This window comes from Anoplolepis gracilipes, chromosome 1, assembly GCF_047496725.1.
Source record: "Anoplolepis gracilipes chromosome 1, ASM4749672v1, whole genome shotgun sequence".
Lineage (NCBI taxonomy): Eukaryota > Metazoa > Arthropoda > Insecta > Hymenoptera > Formicidae > Anoplolepis > Anoplolepis gracilipes.
In genome coordinates this window covers 1,148,473-1,174,196 of record NC_132970.1, presented here as the reverse complement: position 1 = coordinate 1,174,196, position 25,724 = coordinate 1,148,473, and the positions used below count along the sequence as shown (strand labels likewise).

General features: G+C 33.3%; 1 protein-coding gene across 13 annotated transcripts in view; it reads left to right on the top strand.

The window, feature by feature from the left end:
- Positions 1–25,724, top strand: part of LOC140671099 (dual specificity calcium/calmodulin-dependent 3',5'-cyclic nucleotide phosphodiesterase 1) — a 113,722-nt gene that overhangs the window by 30,362 nt on the left and 57,636 nt on the right. For 2 of the 13 annotated variants that reach the window (XM_072902258.1, XM_072902164.1), the window contains exon 1: positions 17,644–19,506. The exons of 4 other annotated variants lie outside the window; for them this stretch is intronic. In XM_072902258.1, the coding sequence (XP_072758359.1) occupies positions 19,335–19,506 (172 nt within the window). In that variant the 5' untranslated portion in view covers positions 17,644–19,334. Of the gene's footprint in view, positions 1–454; positions 1,043–17,643; positions 19,507–25,724 lie in introns of those variants that run through there. 7 more of the 13 variants (XM_072902222.1, XM_072902215.1, XM_072902206.1 and 4 more) reach the window with 7 other exon arrangements.

Below are 25,724 nucleotides of genomic sequence, written 5' to 3'. Positions count from 1 at the left end.
GCTTATTTTTTATACGCGCAAATAATGTTGTTATTTCATTAATATAATAGATATTGTACACAACATGAGAGAACAATAGTAACATTGCACAGACGACTTTACATTGAATATAAATTGGATTATTTCAAGGAACAAACATCTCCAAGTTACAAAGTACAGGAATACTCTGTCTTTTGTAATTACTTTAAGAAATCAATTCGCATTTTTATATAAGCAGTATGAAAATATAGATTTTTATTGTAAACACAATAATCATTTTTTGCTGATATGAAAGTTTTGCATCGAAATTTTAATTTCTTCTCTTGGTGAATTATACATTAATTTTTAATAAATTAAAAATTTATCGATATATTAATCTGTTCTACACTGTAAGAATTTTATTGTCTTAAATTTGAATTGAATCTTTCGTTTCGCAATTAAAGGATTAATACATGTAGATTGCACGAATTTTTAGATTAAGGTTTATTTACAGAATTTTTTTTTAATTAAAAATTTAATACTTTTAATATAAAAAGTAATACCAATGCTTTTGTGCGTGAGAAAAGATTTTATGAAATAAATTTACTTTGATGCGCGACAAAATTAAAAGTGACTTTAAGAAGCAAGAAAAGATAATTTTAGTGCAAACCGAAGCGGGACACAAATAAGAGAGCAGCAACTTTGAGAAAATCGTGGAAAAATAAATGCGTTCGTTAATCAATTGGATCGTATCAAGATTTGATTTTTCTTATGTGATTAAGAATTATTAGTGAGTGTAAAAGACTGCATTCTTTGAATCATGCGCGTATCCAACGGCTAAAACTGCTTTAACGGCTTGTTTGCTTTATCGCCGGGAACGAGACGAGGAGGTTGTGATTATATTTTCCTGACGCCTAAGAAATGAGCCAGAGTGAAGGGCACGTGAAGTACGGTCCGAAGGGCCCACCTCCGCCTCCGCCGCCGCCACCTCCTTTACCAAAACTTCCTGGTTACTCGCACCAAAAACTCTTCAAGAAATGCAAGAGTGCCACGTTTCAGCTGGATGGCGCGACGTATACGATAGGTAATTGCGTTATGCGATTCAATTTGGTTTTATATTGAGAACCGCGATTAAACGGCAACCATTGAAAAAAGTGTATATTAAATATAATTTAAAATAAATAATTTAGTTAATATTATCGAATATACCAACGTAATTAAATATCAATATAGGTAACAAGATTTTTTGTGTTTAATAAATAAGATTTTGATCTAATAATTTAAAAAAAAAAAATAAGATTGAGTCCTTTATATATTTGTACACTTTTTCAATCAATAATTTCGATCAATAATCTTTTTAATGATTGTCAGTACAACTGCATTTTACATCATAAAATAGTCAATTTTTCATTGCACTGCATTCTAATTACTTTTTAAATAATTATATACTATTATTACTATTATATACTTATACTATTATATATTATTAATATTAAAAATAGAAGAGGAAACTCAGATAGATACATATGTGCTTACTTTTCTAAGAAATGCATTATGATTTACTATTAAAAATTAAGCTTAATTTTTATATTATTTTATCAATCCATATAATAATTATAGATACAATTTTTATTATTGTGCGAATATGCGTCATATATTATACAAAGTTATTACGTGAAGTGCATTTTTAGATGCAGTAAGAATGTAGGTGTCGATACGACAAAGAGTTTTATTCACCAGTTATCGAGTAAACGCAGTCTTTTATGAAATTATCCCGATCCAATATTACGCTGAACGTTACGTATGTAAAACGTGGGAGTCATTGATCCGCGAGTAATAGTCGCCAAATCGACAATCTATATTTTAAATATGTGTAGTTGTCTTTTTGCACAGTGTAAAATTTCACGTACAACTTTAGAGAAAGATTATTCTTATTGAAAAATAAAGCGTTAAATAAATTTAAATGTCCAAATATCTTTTATGCTGGATATTTACAAATTTAATGATGAGAAAAAAATAAGAAAAAAATATCTAAATTCGATAAATTTTATATATATTAAAAGATCTCTATAAATAAAAATAAATAAAAATAAATATTTATATATGATTACTTACTATTTAAATGCTTATATACTAATTAAATTTATATACTTTTTTAAATAATTATATATACTATTATTATTATATACTTATACTTTTAATATTATATATTATTAATAGTAAAAGTAGAATAAGAACTTAGATAGATATCTGCTTATTTTTCCAACAATTTACTTATAAAAAATTAATGCAAGCTTAATGTACGTCATTTAATGAGATGGTTCCATCTACATACGTATATAATTCTTTTCTTATCCTGTATACGATTTCATAGAGAAACGACCATACCAATTACACGGATAATATGTATATAGAATTTAAATACTACCTTTGGGTGTCATGTTGAAAAAAATTCCAGTAGACAACCGTTATCGGAAAATAGTTCCGAGAAAAGGTCGCGTGAAAGAAGTTGAAGAATGCGAATAAAGCGAAACAAAGTCGACGTCGAGTGTATCACGGGTCACGTCTTTTCGTGGAGAGTTTTCGCAGGATGCCAAGCGTGAAAAGATAAATTCACCGTGGCTCGAATGCGAAAACAAAATTTAAAGATCCGTGTCGAGAGCCCGCGTCTTACAAACATTTATTGTACCGTAAAATAAGATACTCAAAGTATATCGGTGCTGCTTTTTTTTTTTTGCGCGGTACAATTTGTTCTTTGCTTATGACACGCACACAAATTCATTTCATTATTGTTGCGTTGGAAATATTCTTTTACAAAGAAATGTTTAAAAGAACGATTATTTTTTTTTATAGAGGCATTACCCGAAACGCACAAGTATTCCGCCGGGAGATACATGTATCATTTCGAAATTAAATTATTTCTTTACAATGTGTTGCGCATGCAAATGCCAATGGTAATAAGCGTAAAATGTTAAATATACGATGTGAAGCATAAGCTAATTAATCACATCACAGCACAAATTAACGCTGCGCTTCACACACGCGTGCATACAAATATGTGTGTGTTATAATTGTTTTATTATCTTAAATTTTATTTCCCTAATATATGTACATTATATACAAGGTGTTTCAGGATTAAATGTTTAACTTAAAATATAAATTTAGAACTTGAAAACAAGAAACATTTTCCTCTGGAAAGGTATGAAAACGCTTTGTATAAAAGATATTGACATTTAAGTTATGAGTAAGAATGACAAAGATAGTTATATTGCTACACTTGCTAATACAAATTATTTATTGTAATTATACATGTCAGTAATATAAAAACGGCATCCATATCGGTATCACTATTAGAATAATTTATTATTAGAATAAATGTGTAATGTATAATAATGTTTACAAAAAAGGCTCCCAGGTGTTCTTCTCGTATTTTTTTATCAATCAAACATATTAAATGGATGAAAGTGCTCGAAAATCAGTTAAATTTTCGTTTTTTTTATTATAACTTGGGAACAAAGCATGATAGCGTAAATATACAAAATTCCAAAAACTCTCCACTGATATAAAAAATGTTTTTTGCATAAAAAAATATATGAGTTATGGAAATCAATTTTTTAATCTTTATATCCCCTAAATATGATTAGTTATCAATGAAAAAAATATGCATCGAATATTTTGATCCCTCTACAAACTCACCAATTTCAATAAAATTAAAGAGGGATACCTGGAGAGATTTCCTTTGTTAGTTCACGGAAGTGTCGAATAAGCTGAGAAATGTCACTGAGAAAGTTTCTCAGCAATATGTCGATATAGCATTTGTACATCGATTTTATAATATTGACATGTATATTTACGGAAATAAATTTCGTATTAAGCAGTTGTACAATAACTTTATCATTCTCATCCGTAAATTTAGATGTCAATATCTTTTAAACAAAGAGTGTACAAGCATATCTCTAGAAAAATAATTCTTGTCTTGAGATAAATTCATATTTTAAATTAGGACGTTTAACTCTGAAACACCCTATATATGTACGTACATGAAGTTGATTGTATCACGCGTATCAATTCGAACGATCAATGACAATTCGGTCGTTCTCCACATATATGTGTAATTTTCTCTTTAATATTATTTTCTACTGGAAATTGCAGAGAAGCATGCAACGGTTGTAGAATAAATTATAACGATATGTTTGATATATGTATATCGTCAAAAAGTTATTGACGTATTCGCGATGAGTTTTTTTTACAATTGCATAAATTCGATCGCGTGCATAAAAACGGCCGATAAAGAGTAACGATAATAAGTAATCCGCGACTTGTTCTTGTATGATAAGGATGTGCACTGCTCCTATATAACGTTATTCTAGTATTCTTCTTATCTATTTGATACCGCACGCAAATCCAGCTTGGTCACGACATCTCAAGAATGGGCTTAAATATTGATTTCCAATTTTTGTTACGGGTAGCGTGCTATTCTTATCATTTAGACGAATATACCGGCGTCTCGTAGCTTTTCCGGTTGCTATCGTTTTGTATGGTCCCTTCTTTAGAAAACGATAATAGTAACATTTTTCTTTATGTAGACCAACATTTTTTCGCTGATCTTATTTCTGTAGAACGCGAAACATATTTCTTCCTCATTAGAGATTTCTGTAAATTGTGTAAACTGCAGACAGAAATATATTTGAAGAGTTCCCTTTATCAATAAAAGTAAACTCGATAAGCAATCGAGCGTTGTAAATATAAAGATATCGCTCCAGTCTCTGAATGCTATAGGAGTCTGATAAGCACATAGAGCTTTAATAAAAGAAGCGTAGCTTGGTCGTGTTTAGTTTTTTTTTTTTACGATATCTCTTTATAATATTCGCAGAATAGGTATTCGATACATTATTTGTTTTCGTCGGAAGATACATAAGAACATAAGAATGTCTTTTATCTCATTTTATCTTTTATTTTATGCAATCTGATCTACTATTTTCTCACAATTCAGCAAATAAATGATATTATTTTTGACTTTTATTAAAATGATGACCTATGTGATGGAGAACTGCAGATTCCTATAATTTTACGAAAACATACAGTGTATCAAAAAGAGAGAGAAAGAGAAATGTATTTTAATCTCATTGTTAGTTTTAATAAAATGATGCAATTTACACACAATTTTAGCGCATTAATTTTTATTGGTTTAAAATATTACGATATCAGAAGTCTATAATTTATATATAACTTCTTTCGGTTAAAAATTTCCTGAGATTTTAAAGTTTTAAAGACATTTTAAAGTTTGTTATAATACTTTTTAATATAAAATATGAAATAAATGAAAAGAATGAATAAATCTTACCTTACAAGATTAGATTCTTTTTTTGTAAAATTTATATTTATTTAGATTTTTCAAGTTTTCCACACTTTTTCCTCCTCACCCCATATATAGGCAAATCATGACGAATGCAATTGCTTTTAGTATCGAAATAGTTTATGCAGTGGTATCAGTCAGGGTTGATTTTCGTCAGTTTACGATCCAATATTAATATATTAATATAATCTTGTTGACTGATTGTGAGTCATATCGGTTTCAATGGGTCAAAAATTTACTGCATTTTCAGCACGATTGTTTAATTAAGCCAGAGATAAGTTAATGACACCCGAGTTTGCCCTAATTTGCGCGTTGCCTCTTTTGACGACTTCTCTTTTTTTCGAGATTATTCGCTTGTTCGAAGTAGCCACGTACTTGCCGATGGCGAAATTTAATAATTTATCAAGTGTAGCCAGCCATTACGATGGTCCAGCAATAAAATACGATCGAACAGAAGGAACAGGGAGCGTGTGGTCGCGTAACCAACCATCTATCTACAATGGCAGTAGTTGTGAGCCAGGTATCGACGAGAATTTAGAGACTCGATGACAAGATGAATGGGATTACGTGCTAGGGAGAACGTCATCCTGATGCGATGTGAAAACGTCCCCGCACGCGATGCGTATTTGCGTGATACCGCACTTTCCGTATTATTGGATCGACATTTTACCGTTGGTGTATTAGTCGTGTGTCGATACAATACCGGTTCGTTTAACGGAAAAACACATCAGTTTTCCCGCAGATCCGCCCTCCGCTTCGGATTCCCGTTTGTTTCGTACTCATCACAAGTGCGCGTTTCGTAATGGAAAGCAGAATGCTTTAGTAAGCTTCAACATGATAGGGAAACTTGATCATCGGACGCAAGTAAATAGAGAATGACAAAACCGCAAACGGTCAAGAGTATCGTGAATAATAAGAGACTATAACAGAGATATACTGCGCCGGATGAGTTGATAGGGCATGTTTATAATTGCACGATCTGTCAGATTTTGTTTGGTGAATTTTGTCTGGAAGTAGTTCGGTTAGTAACTAGATATATTTTGCAGTTGTATTACAATGCTCGCAGACCTGTCTTGATTATGATTTCAAACTGATATTTAATCTAGGAATAATAGGCTAAAATTAGTTGATCTATATTTGAAAATATTTTTTTCCCAATATTAGAAATTTATTTAAATTTATCTACTTTTAAACTCGACTTTTGGAAATATCGTTCAAGTTATATGGTACACGATATTCGAGTGTTTCCAGCTTTCATAATCGTTCGTTAAACCTTCATTTCGCTTTCTCTTTGTCAAAACAGATACAAGAGAGAATATAAAGTCCTTAATGAAGAGACACCTTCTTACCTTCTTCTGAAATGAAAACGCGGAATATTCATAGTGTTTATAGAAGTTTCTTTATATAATCTTTTTTAATTTGTTTAGTTTTCTAAATTATTGAAAGATTCATAATAAAAGAAATTTCAAATAAATAACTAAAAAATATTATAAATAATATTATAAAATGACGCACTTGCACGCAATAACACAATAACACAATTGTTGCTATAAATTTTTGTTTCTTAAACAATAATCTTGTCTTGATAAATGATTCACATTTCTTCTTCTTCAAAGTATATAAAAGAGCGAGGAAATTTATCACACGACTTATCATCTTTCAACAAAACGCTTAGGTTATCTAGAATGTGAGTCCGCTCCTTTTCCTAATAGTAAAATTGTCCTACTTTGGCAAAAGTTTTTTTGCGCGCCTTTTTTCGTTAAGCATCCTACGAAATTTGCCGCGGGACATTTCATAATTCAAGTACTCGGAACAACAGGGTCAAAGGTGGATCCTAATTAGTCCCTCGCTCTCACGCTGGAGGTTTATCAGGTTCAACAACTGCAATATGTATATACGCACAGTAACTTAACGAACTCCATAATTAACTATTAGCTATTGTAAAACAGGATTGTACAGCATGAGAAGAGTATTGTCCCATTAATGCTTCACTAATCATTTGCGCTTTTTAATTATTTATCTTATTGTTAGATAAGTCTTGTGTAATAATTTTAGTTAATGGGACGATGCACTAATTAAATTGTAGCAAAGACGCGAAGTTACCCCGAGGTTAAACGTTCTAAATCAAATGTAGACAGATACAATCTAAATAAGATAGATTCGACTCTGATACACTCTGATTTAAACAACTTTGTAATACTTTAGAAATGTACGATAAATTGCTACCACACAGAATATATAGATACACGTGAGTCTGTATGTGTGTACTCTCTTTATTTTATACATATTTTTTTTTTTTTCATTTTTTGCCAATTACACGAATTAATAATCATTTAGTAAGAACTTGCGATATCTAAACAGTTTTTCCACGCAATTATTTGAATTATCCGCATTGATTACAACTGTACATGTTAAAATCGATGGTAAAATAATCCGAGCAGATATTATAGGTAGATAACTACGAGATACGTTAACGAGCACTCGCGCTACTAGATTAATGGATGATCTAAATTAACGTCATATATGTTGGGACGAGTACGATCTCCAGGATCTAGAACCTTGGCTCGAAACTGTGGATCGTCGAATTCTAATGAAGTCTTCAGTGGCCCCGAACGGTATCTGTTGAGTCAAGTAAACGTTGATAGTTAGCAATAAATATCACTCACAATCGCGAATCAGTTTATGGATATGTTCGAATCGGTTGAGATATGAGTTTGCGTTTAATTCTAAGCTGCTATATTTAATCTACATTTAATTTCTCCATTACGCGAGTATAATGGAGAACCTCACAGTATTCTTTTGCTCTTCTAGTTTATGTATTATCTCATCAAGTGCGCTTTAGTTTTATATATATTTTTCATTTTTTTATAAAGAAATATTCTGGCAAAATTTAGGTGTTTATAGCTGTTTACTTTTTCTAGAGAAATATCAGCTTTGATAAAATGTACGCTTAATCGGAAACGTTTCGAATAGCGTGAAAGAGATACGAAGAATCTTAGGATTTGCACTTGTATATTTCTACAGACAGATCGCATTACTCTTTGTCGCGAAATGCAGGGTCATGTTGGCTGCTTGCCAGCTAAAACGCCGATGGTGGAGTTTTCTCCGACTCCATCCTTCACGATCGATAACGACAGGGTGCACTGTTCGCCCCGGGCTTTGTATTTTGACGTGATAATATTCTCGGCCGTTAATTAATTGGTTCCGATAATTGATTAATATGTCGAATATGTATATATATATATATATATATATATATATAGGGTGTTTATTTGGAAAGTTTCCACGTTTACTTTGTGACCGACTAATTTTTTGCAAAATGGTTCATACAAAACTTTGTACAAAACATTTTGCAGACTTCGAAAGAAACATAATATGTTGCCATTATATATAGGTATTTGACCTTGTAATTATCAAGGTTGTGTGAAAGTCATTCTAGTTTTTTTGAATAAAACTACCCTAATTTTTTTTATATAAATCGATTCCTTGCGATATTCAGCGTAAAAAGGATATGATGACCAAAAATTTGATAATTTACGAGAAATTTTATATTTTAATTCGATATATCGTATATATATTATAAATATATTATATATATTTTTAGTTTATCTTACTTTAATACTTTTATACAAAAAAAGAAAGGATTTAATTGGCTTAAGAATAAAATACATAGTTGTTTTTAAGAAAAAATATGAATAAGCAGTTACATTTCTTTTTAAATTATGTGTTTTCTTTACGCCAATTGATTTTTTTTTATTATTTTGTGCATAAGAGTATTAAGGTAAGATAATCAAAAAATAAATATTTTACGTGATATTTTATTTAAAAAAATTATGGTGATTTCTTTAGAAAAACTAGATCTTTACATGAACTTAATATCTACATCTAAAGTCAAACCAATAAGAACTATCTTATGTCCTTCTCGAAGTCCTCCAAAAAAAATAATAAATAATTGGGAAGTCCCAGAAAAAACTTTTGTACAAAACATTTTATAAGACAATTCAGTCATATAATAATAATAAATCAGTCACAATAAATGAGATGGTTTACAAATAAACATTCTATATAAGTAACGCATGTCATCAAAGTATTTCATAGGTTTGCCTGATGACAGCAATTATTATGTCGTAAAAAGTTTTTCGTAATCGCGATGTTATCTTATATGTACGTCTCTTGATAGCTTTTAAATTATAAACAATTAATTGAAAAAGAATAATATCTGATAATAAATTAAACATCAAAAAGAACAACGAATAATTAAATTAAATTTTGACAGAAAGACTTTTGACAATGAATATTTCTTTGTTCATTGAATGCGCATCTATTATCCATCATTTTGCGTATAAATTTAATATATTTAAAACAATAACAAAATATTTATAATTGAGATGAATATTCGCTGTCATAATATTGCTTTATAAAAGGTGGAGAAAATATATAAAATTAAAATACGCACAATAATACTTTAAGAGCAAAAGAATGCTAACAAAAGAATACATTGTCAAAAAATTGTCTAAGAATTCAGACAAAAATGAGAGACATTTTTTATGGTGTAAATGAGCTTCTCCGTCATTCGTGTAACGGAATATTAAATGTAGTGGCTTTAGAATTATACATAAGCTCGTATTTCGAATATCGATTCGAATATATCTATTCGTGATTGTGAAATATTCGCTCACGAACAAACAATATATGATGAGGTGACAAGTATGCGGAAATTATTAAAGTGTCCGAATGACTGATAAAAAAAGAAAGAAAAATACATTCACACGAAAGGGAGAAAGGAAAAGAGCGAGGAGGGAAAGAGTCTTTGACTACTAATACGTTTGCTTCTGAAACACGAATTATTACTACGTAAACATCACGTACGATGAATTATCCGTGCGCGTATTTACTGACGTGCGTCATCGTGAACGATGCATTTGTTCAGAGACATTGATGTATCTTTTCCAGTGCGTTCAAAGGTGAAGGTCGCAAACTTGCAAGCATTCAAGTCGTTACATCGCTCGTATGCAAATTTCATGGATTTCCCGTTTGCGAGAACGGAGACACATCTTGAATATTCGCCACGTTTCATCTGGTTTCATTACTTAAAAAGAACGAACGTTTTTAACATTTTGCTGGAAGATTATTTGATTATTCGATTGTTTAATCATATTAGTTTACACGTCTAGATTATTATTATTATTATTATTGCAGACGAGATCAGGGTTGAGCTCAAGGATTGATTCTAATAGTAAACAAGTTGTCATCTGATCGTTAAAAAAGAATTGAATTAATAAAAGTCGCTTGATATTACATTTTACAAATGACTCTTAAAAGACAAAGATATTTCTTTGATTTATAGCCGAAGCATTAATAAATGTCATTGTCTTTTATTGATTGTACAATGTATCATTTATTCTTTAATTCTTTGAATGTTTATGTATACACAACTATTAAAAAATGTTTACACATTTATGGATTAGATTTTATTTTTATTGAAAAACCAAGAAAAAATTAATTAGAACAAATTTTCCCCTCCATGATTCTAATAGAAGTTTAGTCAATCGATTCTGAAGCGACATGGAATAGTTGTAATGAAAACAAGATAACTGAAGGAAACGCGTGGTTTTAATTATGTCGAACATTAATATCCCTTTTGTTAATGCCTATGGAATTAACCGGAAATGTCGTAGCCTACTGTAATTTCCGGTGGAGGTCGGTAAAGCAGAACTAGGATACTACGGGAAAATCGATCGCATTTTGTGGTCTGGTTTTGAACGGTATATGCTGGAAACTTCTAGCAGCGCGTACACTAAGATACTGCAGGGAGCTGCATCGGAAGGGCGACGGAACTTTATGTTTCACGCTCACTTTCACACTCACTTCTTAAATCTTAATGAAGCGCAATTTAATCTCGCGCGTCCGTGAAACAACCGAGTTCTCTCTCGCGAGATGAAAATTATTTATGGAATTGCATCGCGATTTAATGACAATTCCGAAATGAAATGCGTTCACTATGCATAAAATTTTCCTAATTACTCTGACATTCATACAAATGACAATTAAAAGATAAGCTACACGTGCTATCGATAAAAAATTATCCTTTCATCTATATATATATATATATATATATATATATACAGGGTGGACCATTTTAATCCATTTTACATCCAGTCGAATATCTCGAAAACCAAGCCTGGGAGAGAAAAATGTTTCAGATAAAAGTTGTATGGTTTCGAGGGGCCATAAGATGGTACCATTGGTTTGACCTTGAAAAGTCATTTGAAGGTCACGTGAAGGTCACTTCAAGTTTTTTAAATCTCGAGAGCTTTCCAAAACACTTATGACAAAGTATGACGAGACGAATCAATTGGCATAATTAAAACACATAATTATGTTAAAGTAAAAATCTGAATTTGCAACTAACAGTTAGACATTTTTACTTTAACATAATTATGTGTTTTCTTTACACCAATTGATTCGTCTCATTATTCTGTGCATAAAAGTATTAGAGTAAGATAATCAAAAAATGAATATTTTACGAGATATCTTGTATTTTATGTCAAAATACTGCAACTTTGAAGCCTTATAACTCAAAAAAATACTTAATGAAAAATACTTGGTCATAAGTGTTTTGGAAAGCTCTCGAGATGAGCTACAAGAATATGTAAAAATATATAGGGTGTTCCATTTAAAAAACTTGAAGTGACCTTTAAATGACTTTTCAAGGTCAAACCAATGGTACCATCTTATGGCCCCCTCGAAACCATACAACTTTTGTCTAAAACATTTTTCTCTCCCGGGCTTGGTTTTCGAGATATTCGACTGGATGGGTTAAAATGGTCCACCCTGTATATATATATATATATATATAAATTATGTAAATTACTTTTAGACATCGAGAGCTGACATTGAGATTCAGAGAAAAACGTTTCTGAATTCTTAGACAATTTTTTACAGTGTATATTGTTTTATCTATCGACCGCGCGATAAGAGTGATGACGATATGGGACTGTATATACCCAGTGTATAGTACACGTTAACGTGTTATCCGGGATGTTCTGCGACAATAGAGGCGCGGCATGCCGTAAAACTGCGTAACGATTTCAGATGTTATTTATGTCGTAATTCTCATAGGTCATACAACACGCGAGCTACGGTCAATGTAATCGAAAGTCATGACGCTCGTCGCGCTTGGTCGATGCCGGCGGTCATCGTCGATCGATCCCACGCTCGACATATATTCCGACTAACATTCGGCACGTCTCTCTGAAATATCCCGCGAGCCTGTCATCCCCAGGTATACTTTCATTGACGTTGTACGTCCCTCGCAAAACGAAATAAGTACGCGTTCAAAAATTGTGCGCGAGAATATTTCCTGCCACGGTCGAAGTTGTCTGGGATATACGCGTAGAAACGTTTTGAGACGGCGATGACGTTATTATGGAGGAATACAATAACATCCATGTAATCCATGTCCTATGTAGAAGCGATCAATCATGGATGACAAATTTTTTCAATTAACGACTATGTAGACTGGATCTTTTTTCAATGAAAATATTAAAGAGCGTAGGACGCGTGATTTTAATTATACGTTGTCATCATTTTTTTTTTTTTTTTTTTTTTTTTTCTACTAAACAGTGTTAATAATTAAGAATTTTTTTTTTCAGAGAAAAAAAAATCGATTCTAAATTTACGAGATGTCGGAGATTCATAATTTTTAGACATATTGTACATTATCTGAAAACGTTTTACATCTCGTCGACGGATGTAAGTTACGACGGTGCATGCTTTTGTCACGTAGCTCTTTTGCAGCGGATTTCGTCGAAATACTCTCGCGAGGTCTTAAAATTGAAACAGCTAAGGGAAGGAGAGGGAAAGAAAGGACGTGGAGCTTACTAAGCCTTGATTGAATTTGGGTTGTGCAAAATTAGGCCAGAGTTTACGCGCCTGTGGTATATTTTGACTTAAGCCCGGATTACGTGCGGTCACCGTTAGAATCGCGCGGCTGATTTTGATTCCGGACAGTGACAGTTACTCGCGGCAAAGAGAATTTGCTCGCTGCTTTAATTTGAATATTTTAATTAATCGCGGAGAATACGACAAAGTTGTAATATTTCGTTGGACACTTTTTGATACAACATTTAATCAGATTATTGCGCCACTATTACTGGTCTCTCAGTAAAACATGTAAAATTTAATTAAATTAATGAATGGTACATTTGCGGACGAGGAAATGATTTACTCGAGCCATTGCTCCTAATATTTTAATTGGTCCAATTTCGTATGTTCGCGTACGAAGAAATTAGACTCTGTTCTTTGTTCGAAAAATTTGCGATATATATTTATTAATATTGATTTTAACAAATATATTAATCATAACTTAAAAAAATTAATGAATATATTTTTTCCTTTTATTTAACATTCTTATATATAATGTAATATTATCGAATCAAGTCTATTACATCGAGCGATTGTACAGCGCTTAATCGCTGTATGATTTTTTTTTATTTGCCTCTTTTTATCGCGAATATTATTCCAATATTCTCCCTTCAAATTTTGCCACTGTCATCCAATTTTAATGACGTATCATTACCTGCGTAATTTCATCTATCTTGAAGTTTTCGTGAAAATTTAAATAGAGTGTTCACACAGTCGCTAGAGGCGGCTCGCGATTATAGCCGAGAGCACACATTCATTCGACAGCGGGCTTTTAGAGTAAACAAAAGCGGAATCCCGCTTTTATAGAACATTAATGCCTCGACCACGAGTATAAGCTGTAAACGCTCAGCGGTAAAAGCCAATGCGTTTTCGAGAGGTCAAAGAGATTCACTCGAGCTCCACATTTATGATTGAGTACAACTCGAGATACGAGCTCCTTCTTTGTCGTTTTAAATAAAAATATTATTGCTCGCTACTGTATATATATATATAAGCAGCGATATTTGCAGCGAGGAAATTCGCGAAATTAATATGATAGCTTGGTACGAGAGAACGATTGTGTTTCATCATTATTGTTACGAACAAAATGTCTCCGCGAATAGGATCGTCGACGAATCCGTCTATTATATAACGCTTATTATCGGGCTGATAATGGTCGATAATTGGCGAGATAAAGTCGATAGAGAACGCGCACCGCGAAGATAGAAATGCATCCGTGTGTAAACCCTGCAATTGGCTTGACATTAATTCAATCTGGTCGCCATTTTGCTCTTTTGTTTGATGAATACACAGATGTTAATTGATGGATGCATAACCGTTGCCATTAAGTGCGCCACGTGTGATAAATAGAGATGAACTTAGCGTTATCGCGAACCGCGGTGTTTTTATCGCAAAAATATTCGCTTTACAGTGACGGCGAGTCGGGTGCATCGCTTGCAGCTTTTATATCGCCGCAGGATTTACACTTGCCCTTTTATCCTTCCTCTAGCCTGCGGGAGACGACAGGTCCTCACTTTTTGCCTCGAATTGATTTAATTGTTTGTATACAACTTTACGATTGTTCGTGGCGTCTATCAGGCGTCAGTGTTTTTGAATGACCACTATGTTATAGAGAGTTTGATCATTTTGAAAAATTGAATTTGAATTTACGATATTCTATAAAATGGAATATTTTTATTTATTTCTTTAAAAACGATTGCTTTATCGTACTTTTTTCTTTTTAATAGAGCGAATTTTTCTACGTTTTGAAATATATAGATTTGTCAATCTTCTCTGATAATAATTTCGTATTATTTGGTTCGATGATTAAAAATAAAAATATAAAGTTTTTTATTACATAAAATAGAGAGAGAGAGAGAGGGAGAGAGGGAGGGGAGAAGGAGAAAGAGTTTGAACAAGAAACAAACGGAAAAAAGTAAAAAGTATATCGCTATTCAAATGCAGAGCATCAAAGGAAACTCCGTTGAAACAAGCGTGGAATAAAGTTTGCGCTACCCCGTAGTATTTGCGAATGTTTCACCTTGTCTCGAAAATCAATCATTCGTTGAATGTATGTCGAAGACACCGTTTCTCTGGATCACTGCTTTTCTTTTCTCTCCTTTCCTTTCCTTTATCAAAATGCCATGCACAGCATTCGAGAGTAAACTTTGCCTACATTGTACGCATAAGTTGTTCGCCGACTTATCCCTTATATTTTTAAGCAAACATCATTTTGCTGCCGTTTATTCATTCGTACAGCGTGTTTGCACTGGTTAAATCAATGCATATGTTTGTCTGACACGCGAATGATCTCATCGGAATAAAAAAGTAGGGAAAAAAAGGAAAGACAAATGTACCTAAGACAGATAGGCGAAAAGAGACGTGAATAAAAAACAGAGACAAAGGAAACAGAGAAAAGGAAGGGAAGAGGCAAAGATTCGTCGCGATTGAGCTACGGAGGTACGATGAATAAGGGTTTCTTGAAGCAGGGGTTCGTTTTGAGGTGGGTTGGTGGAAACCAGCTCGGCAGTAAGATTATCTTGCCGCTAAATTGACGTCCCTTTCGCAGACACGCGCGACTAGCCGTAATCGAAATTGCTCCCTCTCTCCCCTTCCTCCCTTTCCCTTTTGTCAGAACAGAAATATCGCGGGTAGAATGCATTTGCATTTATAATAAACGCCAGCTATTGCACAGTCTGTGTGTCCGGCGCGCTGTTATACCGTTTCGTTATAATCTATTGTTTCTCCCTAGGATCATAATCCCCCGACGATAAAAAAAAGAGGGTTGGTGTTTCTTACATTGTAATATTTTGCGTAGAAGAATATAAATCTGCGTATTAAAAGACGTTTAACCTTTAAATAATTTATCTAAGTAAAAAATTCCTTTTTTTATTACTATTTATTACTGCGATCATTTCTCTCTTTCTCTCTCTCTCTCTCTCTCTCTCTCTCTCTCTCTATCTCTCTCTTTCTTGTTACATATAAATGTGCTACAATAGTTTCAATTTAAAATTTGAATAAAATTTTGATATCTTTTATACATATTTATAACGCGTGTGCAATGTGCAACTCATTTTGCTACTAACAATAAGATACAATTTTATTACTTGATTTTATTATCATATTTGAGTAATTATTTTCTTATCTACTTTATATTGCCATTTGTGTATGATTCACATGACGTTTTACATTTAGAGGTTCAACGTTAACGAAATATGAAATAGAAAAATGTCAAACTTGTAAGAACGTTGCTAATAGTTTCTTTAAGAAAATTTTCTTCTTTTTTTTCTTCGTTTTTTCATGCCTTTTCCCTGGAGCAATGTACCTTAGATAGGCGGCTGATTAAATGATGTCGATTCGTGGGAGTAGTGAGGGTGATTCGGTAGTATCGCGGTAGTGTCGCGAGGGGCTAATCGTGTGAAACTCATGTGTCCCCAGGTATTTTGGTCAACGAGAAAGATAAAGTATTATCGTTGTGTGCGAAAAGGATGGGACGTAAATATACGAATGAACGCCATCCGGAGAAAAGCGAGAATGTGGTATGTCGGTCGCAAGATATTTCGCGTCGAATTCGAGAGCGAGTTTCGAATCTGACAACTGCTGCTCCGATCTTTACAGATTTTTTTTTGTATCACGATATATATATATATATATATATATATATATATATATATATATATATATATAAAAATAATAATGACTCGACATTTTCGCTGAAATAAAAAATCGTCTCTAAATTGATCAGAGAATTCGTCTACATAAAGGATATCTGGTAATTACGATACACCCTGTATATACTGATCTCAATTACAATGTGAGAATCGATTTAAAGATTACATTAATTTTGAGAGAAAAAAATTCAAGATACGTGATCTACTACCCACCTTCTTAAAGCTACAGATAGATTATGTATTTTAATTATATTCTGTGCTATATATCATTGATATGCTAGATACAAAAAAAAATAACACAAACCGAAGAAAAAAATGCAGCGATACAGAATGATCTCGTATATCGCGTATGTAATCGTTACACAGGGCCGATGGCGAAATAAAACGGAGAAAGTATCGGAAGATATATAGACACGCACGTTTGCACGCATACCTGAGGAGAGACAGAGGCGTTGCAAGTACGGTGCAAGCGAAGGAGAAAGAGCCAAGAATATGTCGGCGAGTCTTGATCGGCGAGGTGGAGAGACGGACGGGGAAGAGATACCGAAGGGAGAGAAGCCAGGGAGCGAGAATGAGAGATGGGGAACGTATAGAGGCGGTTGGATAGAGAGAAAGGCCAAACGGGTTGTCGGGGTGTCGGGAGCGGGACGCGGCGAAGGGAAGGGAGGACGGACACGAGGTCGGAGAGGTGGAGGTTTCGAATGGTTCAGTTGTAGCGGCACCGTGGCTGAGATCGGATGCGCGTACTCATCGTCTTCCTTCCGGCGACTCGCGTGTCGCGGCCACGCGCGCGTGACCCCCTCGTCCCGTCCGCGTCCGCGTCCGCGTCCGCCCCGTCCCGTTGCCGTCGCGTCGCGTCGCGTCGCGTCGCGTCGTTTACCCGGCGTCTGACCAGACGCGCGCTTCCTCTACTGGTCTCGCGCGATTCCTTCCGTTTTCACTATTAGAGCGCGAACTGTTTGCACGAAACTTTCGGACGGCCGCTGCGCGCTCTGCCTCGCCGTAAATTGTGGAAAAATAAAAAGTTTTTGCTATGGCAATTGTATAATTTCAAAAAAAAAGCGTGAAGCTTCAGAAATCGCAGTAATTTTGCTTCGACAGTACGCAATTAGAAGTGAAAAAAAAAAGTTTCTCTTCGACTTTTTGACTGATCGCGTGAAACTCGCGCGATCGTAGAAAAAAGAGAAGCAGAAAAATGTAGAGGCAAGCACGATTCGTACTCGTGTTGTGTATTCTCGGAGTTATAAATTTGCAAAAAAAGTCGTGCGTGATGTGCAGCCTAGGCGCGCCGCGCCGGTGCACCGGTGCACCGATGCACGGGTAACCAACCTGCGAGGTTAACGTTATGGTAACGTGAATCGATCGCCTTGATTTTCGTTCTCCCTCCATAACATCCGTCACGGCAACAACTCGCGACGATCGGACGTGCGTGCATGTTGCGAGAACCGTTTCGCCGTTCACGTGCGTGTTTGGAGCGAATCCATCCAGCATATATTCGCAAAATTATTGCGAATATTCTACAACGTCGGAAAATATTTCGAAAAAATAAAAGTGGCTGAAAGTGCGCGACTTTTCCGAAAAGCTATCCTCCAGTTTTAAACTTTTCATTCTTAAAAGGTCAGAAGGAGGGAAGATTGACTTTGCTGCATACCATAAATATGGCGTACGTGTGTCGTCTCCAAGAACCACCGGCCGGCAATTACGTGCTGTTGATTGTGAATGTGTTGATAGAGAAACATTGTAATTAAAAAGGGACACGTTCTCCGATCGAAACTTGGATCGAGAATTGTGATAAATGTACGATGGATACATGGTGAAATACGAAATTAAAATTAAAGTTGAACACGAGAGACTTTTATTCTCGCGGAGAATCAAAAAGCCACTCTAGGAGATAATAAGATAAACTGCTCTTAAGTACATATCAATATACTACGTGGTAGTATTATCGCTAGCGATGACAGATAAAGACAAATGTATTCTGTGATATGATCTTTATGCGCTTTTAAAAAGACATGGAAACTTTATTTGCACCAGTTCTAAATTAAACTGGTATATTTGCTTTTAAAAGACTGCACCAACACATTTTACATCTCGATACATTCGATACTCATATAATAAAAGCACACTTGAAATCACAGGGGGAAACGAATCCCTAATATAAAAGCTGCACTACTGAAACATAGACTTTGCAATGCACGGATTATATCAATGCCATGTCGGATAAGAAAAAGAAGATTGCGAGTCAATCGAACCCTTGTCGCGGCAGAGGAACTTAAGGGGGTGTGTCAACTGACGGCAGGATAATGAGTGAGAGATACAAGGCGTACATATATAAAATTAATTAAGCATCTAATAAAGTTATATACGAAAGGATGGAGGCCCATGTGGCATGTATTTGGCGAGGATATCGAGAAAATAAGGCTCGGTAGTCGGGATTGACAACAATGTCTAGGCCAGGCAAGGATCCGGTACAGAAGTGCCACTCGGATCCGGGTGCAGACGGTGCTTCATGCAGCCTAAACAAGCGGATCTCACGGAGACAAGTGCCGTGCATTCCATCCTCACCGAATACACGCAAATGTGTATTAACCTTGGATGGGTACAGTTACGTGATCGGTGAGTGAAGACGCGATAATGTCTCATATATATATATATATATATATATATATATGATAGGAAATAATAATGCATAAATAAATATCAAGGTTATAACACATACAGTAATAATACGTAATAATTTCGTACGTGAAGTAATTAACAATCCGACCTCGATCTTAATGATAAAGTACTCTGTATTAAAATTTATGACACAACATTCCCTTTTTTGTGTTTCTTAACCGATGTAAAGTATGAAATAAAATACACTTTAATTCCACGATTTTTTAAACGAGTTTTGAAACAGAGGCCATTGTTGTAGAAGTTATTGTTTAACGACCATTACTAGTTGAGGTCAAATTTTTTCAATACTCGAAGTTTAATCTTTAATTCAACTATCGCAAATAAAAAATACAAATTCTATAAAAGTTTTATTTTGAGCTTTCTATGAGGTTTATTTAGTTTTTATTGCACATTACACTAGATTATACTTATATAAAATAATTAAATTAAAAACACTTAATATTAATTGATAATATAATTAATAGTAAAATTAAGCAATGAAAAGAGTCGTTATTTTGTTTTAATTATATTATACTATCTTGAATTTTCTTTGGTCCAATTAAATCGCCATTTTATTTTATTCTCGCCAAAGATTTAATTTGCAACTACGTGAGCTTAATTTGTAACAACGCAAATGCATTCGTGCAGTTTTGAAGTTTTCGCGATATACAGTTTTGTTATCCCGAAAAATAATTAACATTTTAGAACTCGCCGCAAGATGTGGCAAACATGGTTACATTATCGTTACGCGAGTTTACGACACTGTACTCACATATTAATGTCTCTTGTGTCTCTGTTTAAGATTATGAGCGCGCTTGAACTCACTTTAGTATTTATAATTACATGAATGCTAACAAGTTAATGAATTATTAAATTGATTATTATAAATTATTCAAGTGTAAAATAAAATTCCTACAATTAATTTGATTTACAATAAAACATAATTTGTAATATAGTAAAATAATATACAAATAATTAATAAATTTAAAAAGCTTTTTCCATATAGTTGATTAATGATTGATATTTCATTTATTAATATTACTAATTATATTTTTTTATATAAATAACACGAAAATCTGTAGGATTTATTTTTCCGTTAAATTGGATTTGAAAACGTTTCGATAAACAGTAGCTTTTTAATTATAAAAAAACAAAACCGTTAATTACATGTGCATACAAACACGAAATTACGCTTACGCTTATTAAACAACGTATGTAACAAAGTATACTTTTAATATGCGAAAAGTTTTATATTCCGGTATGTTCGCCGATTTAATTAACCTAATCATTTGCGAATAACAAGAAGGAGAGAGAGAGAGAGAGAGAGAGAGATATCAGAAAAATCTTATTTCTGAATTTACATTCGCACAGAGTTTCGCATTACGTATTATATTCTTTTTCTTTTTTTTTTTTTTTTTTTTTTTAGTAACGTAAGTTACTTAAGTAATATAAGACGTCAGTAATGTAGTACGTCAGAAGCGATATCCTGTGATGTTTATCCAGCTTATATATATCACCGCAAAGTTCAAAGAAAATGCGTGCATGTATAAACTATAATTAACATTTCTTTTGTTTTGTTGAACTTACGTGCATCTTTTTATATCGTTATTATAAAAAGACATGGTATTTTATTACGAAGAATGCGTACTTGATAAAAATTTATGTACTCAAAAATTTTTAACGCGTCCTTGGAATATCTTGCACTCGCAAATAAAACCAAATTTGGATGGTTCTCAAATAAAAACCGAAAAGGTTACAATGTACTACGAGCTCACGTGTATCGATTTCTTATTGTGTAGTCTTGCGGAAGTTTTATATTTTCACGACCGCCACGAAAAAAAGCTATCGGTCCCTCAGGTCCAATTATAGGTTTCCTATGTTCTAAACTTGAAGCCACGTATTGGAAAGCCTCTGTTGCCAAACAACATTCTTCACGAGATCAATATTTCGATGCATTCTACTTGTGAGAATAAAATTATTATGACACTTCGAACTCTTTTCGGCACGTCACAACTTTTAGAATATTTTAAAGATACACTTTCGAAATTTCTTATCTCTCGATTTAATGTATTATATTTATATTTACGCACCGTCTACAGTTTGTTTTTAAATTTAATTATCTCGTGAAGTTTAAATATAGTGTGTAGATAAAGGTCTCATGTCAAGACCTACTTATACAGTAGACTGTACACATGTACAGTCAGATTCTTTGCAGATACGATAAATTATTGGCGGAAATTTGTTCTTTGCTGAAGTGATGATCGTTTAAAATAAAAGTTGTATGCAGCTATGCATTATTCATGAACGAAAGTTCGTGACTCGATGCTTTTCTTCTTCCGTGTCGCATGTAACACGTAATATGATTATTTCCGTATTATCCGTTGCGATAAGCGATCATTAAAGGAGTGTGCGCTCGATGAGCGCAATCAATGCTCGGTAACAATTTAATTCAGAATTAATCCGGCATTTCTCCGCGGCTCATTTGGCAACCGGAATACGGTCTCAATGTAATTATAATCTCGCTATTAATAATTAACGATTGTGTCGCGCGCGGCGTACATACATATACATATATTCCAATCGCGGCATCTCGTTGGATCTCGTATAGCATAGCGTAATATCGTGTATCGCGTGTGTAATGTTGGAGAGGCGTAATGCATCGGACATTCAACCGAAAAAGCCACACGCGAACGTGCGAGAGCAGTTATTAAGAATTATGCAAATCTGGACCGCCGTGCAGAGCGCTTTGCACTTATCTCGCATGCATTAATGTGGTAGAAAACAAGAGCGAGACGTGTTTGCGTCCCTTGCCGGTTAATCTTATTTTTCCCTCGGGACATGAGAAAGAGAAAGAGAAAAAGAGGAACGTGTGTTAATGTGTACTTGGCCGTGTACCTGGTCGCCGCTGCTGCAACTCGACGTAACTCGAAAACTACTATCATTAAAGCGAATTCAAAAGAGGTCATTTGCAAAAAGAAAACGAGTTGCCCGCGGTTGACGTGAAAGACGTACGCTTCGTTTTAAAAACTTTCATCTTTCTGATCCATTTATATATATATATATATATATTTTTTTTTTTGTCTCTGCTCGCTAAATTTCTCCGACGTATCTCATTAACAGATTTTATTTCGTTAACTACTTCATATTTCATTCGGCGAATGCGCGTGGTATATATACGTGAGATTAAAAAATACTTGTTCCTTTTCTCCTGCAATTTTGCGGAACAAATCTTGAATGCGGACGCTCGCTGGAAAATCTCTTAATCCGTCAAGTCTCCAGCTGCTTCAGAAGTTTCGGGTCGGAAACGAGAACCATTTAATGAGATTAATGTCTTTTATCAGCGTCGATCTTTGCATCTTTGCATCGTTCTTCTCACCCTCCACTTAATTCGACTTTGCCACTGGCTGATATTCGCGAGAAAATTAGTTCAATCGTTGTTTGTGACAAAATTATTTGTGCGATTAAATTTCTTTAAGCGTGCCTATCCGTTTCCCCTAATATGATGTAATAGAATTGTCGCGGCATCTTCAATCGGCGGATTTAATTAATCTCTTGACATTTGGCAGAAGAGGCGGTTGATGTTTTATTTTCATGCTCGGTTTTTGTTATCATGCACGAATTAGTAAATCGTCATTTATCGTCGTTTATCAATTTACTTTGACGTTAACCATCGCAGAAACGCACACTAATAAATAACGCATAAATCAACTTAATCAAGTTATGTAAAAAATAAACAATCAAATTAATATTTAATTATCTTGTGAAGTTTCTTCATGCGTGGTAAAAGCTCAAACATTAATATAACACAAGTTTTATAATTATATAATATAACTATAGGATATGTTTATTTATATAATAATGTAAGCTGGATAAAGAGAAAGAGATAAAATGTATGAATGTATACATAGTCGAGTTTCTACAAATTCGCAGAACGACATTAATTGCTCCTAAATATCGTTACAACGATCGTTTAATGTTTACATTCGCTAACATCCACTTATTCGATCGATCTCACGTAAACGTCGTGTTTTACTCGAGCAATTAATTGTCCGTCTCGAATTGTCCTTGTATGATTTACATAGATCTGCGAAGCATAATAAATGCATATATAGTTATGAGTTTAATACCTATTCAGAAAACATTTAAAATACTATACAGCCAATTTTTTTGTAAATGTGTTATGTATTTTCATAATTTCTATCTTCACTTATTGTTAATTCAATTTCGATTAGTTTGTATTTAAATTGTGAATATTTATCAATAAATAATTGCTGTGACTATTTAATAAAAGAAATACAAATGAGAAAAAAACACAAATGGATGTCACTAAAGTATTGTAAAAAAATTGAATTATTGAAGTCTTTATCTTTTCGATATGTAAAAAGGGAAACTCGTTGTTTGCACTTGCACTTTTTTAATCAAATTAACTTATTATAATACTTTGCACACTTATTTTCTGACATACTATTTGTTAACTATTCGTTCATTTTTTTTGCATTTACTAGCAGAGTTGTAGTTATAAACCGTGTAAATCATGACGTCATGTTTTCTTTGATACTTGAAATACCATTTTCACGTAATTTGTAATTAATCAAAATCTATACGATACCATTGAGTTTGCAAAAAGGGACAAAAAATAGGAAATAATGATTTTCCTTTGACTTTGCTGACTTTGTTAAATTTGTGAAGTAACATCTTATGAAGGAAACAAACATTGATCGTGAAACATTGATTTCTAAGCAAGTTTATTTGTTATTTCCTTTAAGAAAAGAAAAAAGCTTTACCAATGCCTCTCTCGTTGTCATGGCAAATGAATTGTTTTATTTTTATCTTATTTAGTATATTTTATACAAGTCAATTTTGAATACTTGGGAAGAAAAAAAAAACAAAGAGAAAGAAAGAGGAATATGCATAGTTATTTCATAAAGTCCATAAAATCAAGAGATTGAGATGTATATATTGTGAGGAAATATTCGGGAAAATTTTTGTTTTATCTAAACCAATAATCACATTTGGCTGAAAAAATTATTTGACATGCAAAAGAACGTGAAAATATGCAAATTGCTTTTTTTTGCCCATTCTCTCTAACGAATCTTCGTGAATTAATGATTACCGTCAACACACAAAATAATTTCGACATGACTGGAGTGACAAATGCTATTCACCTCATTCGCATTCTGATTCACGATTTATTCTCTAATCAGTAATGATATGAAAGTTTGCTTTGATAGAAAAAGAATCCTAATCGTTTGACCTTGTTTTAAATTACTACAAGTTTAATTTTCCTTTATTTTGAGAAGAGCATCACAACTAGAGATCTGTGCACGTGCACTACGGTTCGGTGAGTTCTCTATTATTTCGATAATAAAACTCTCCCGTCAGCAATATCAATTGTACGTGATAGTATTGACATTTACTCCGGCATATACTTGTCATATCAAACTGTTAATTAGACGATGTTAAATGACATTTATCTATTAGAAGTGACTTGCGATGAGCTATATTTGGAAGTAAAAATCTAACAAATTAATTTTTTTAAAGAAAAAATGTCTGATTAATTGTTCAAGAAAAAAATATTTTACAAAGAATTTTGACTATGAATATCTGTTTAGATGTTTAAAACAGATATTACTTATAACGCGCATTTTGCGTCCACCAGGTGCACGTCTCAGTAAATTTTCGCATTAGTAGAGAATAGGGCAACTGGCCAAATGCTGGTAAGAGCTTCGAACTTCTATTGGACCGTAAAACGACTATGTGAAGTGCGACTAAACTTGGAGAACAATTCTGTTCACGTCGGTCGCACCATTGGGATTTGTTTTACTAGAAATTTTACGAAGCCTTCAAATTTGTTAAAGTTTGGAGCAAAAATTTAAAGTTTGCTGATACACCTTGAGCAGTTCTGTTTAAATTGTATAAAATATCAATGTTATTTAAAAATAAAAATTATCTCTGTTATCTAGGATACTTTGTAATGAAAAAAAAGGTATTTTCATGATAATTAAAAGATGTTCCCCAGATATATTTGCGTATGCTTAAATATCTGATTTAAAAGATTTGTACATATTTATAAATATTTATGTAATTGTTAAAAAAAACTTTTTTCTGATATTTCTTATCTCGATATATTCTATACATATAATATAATATAATTATTGCAAAATTACTTGCAAAAT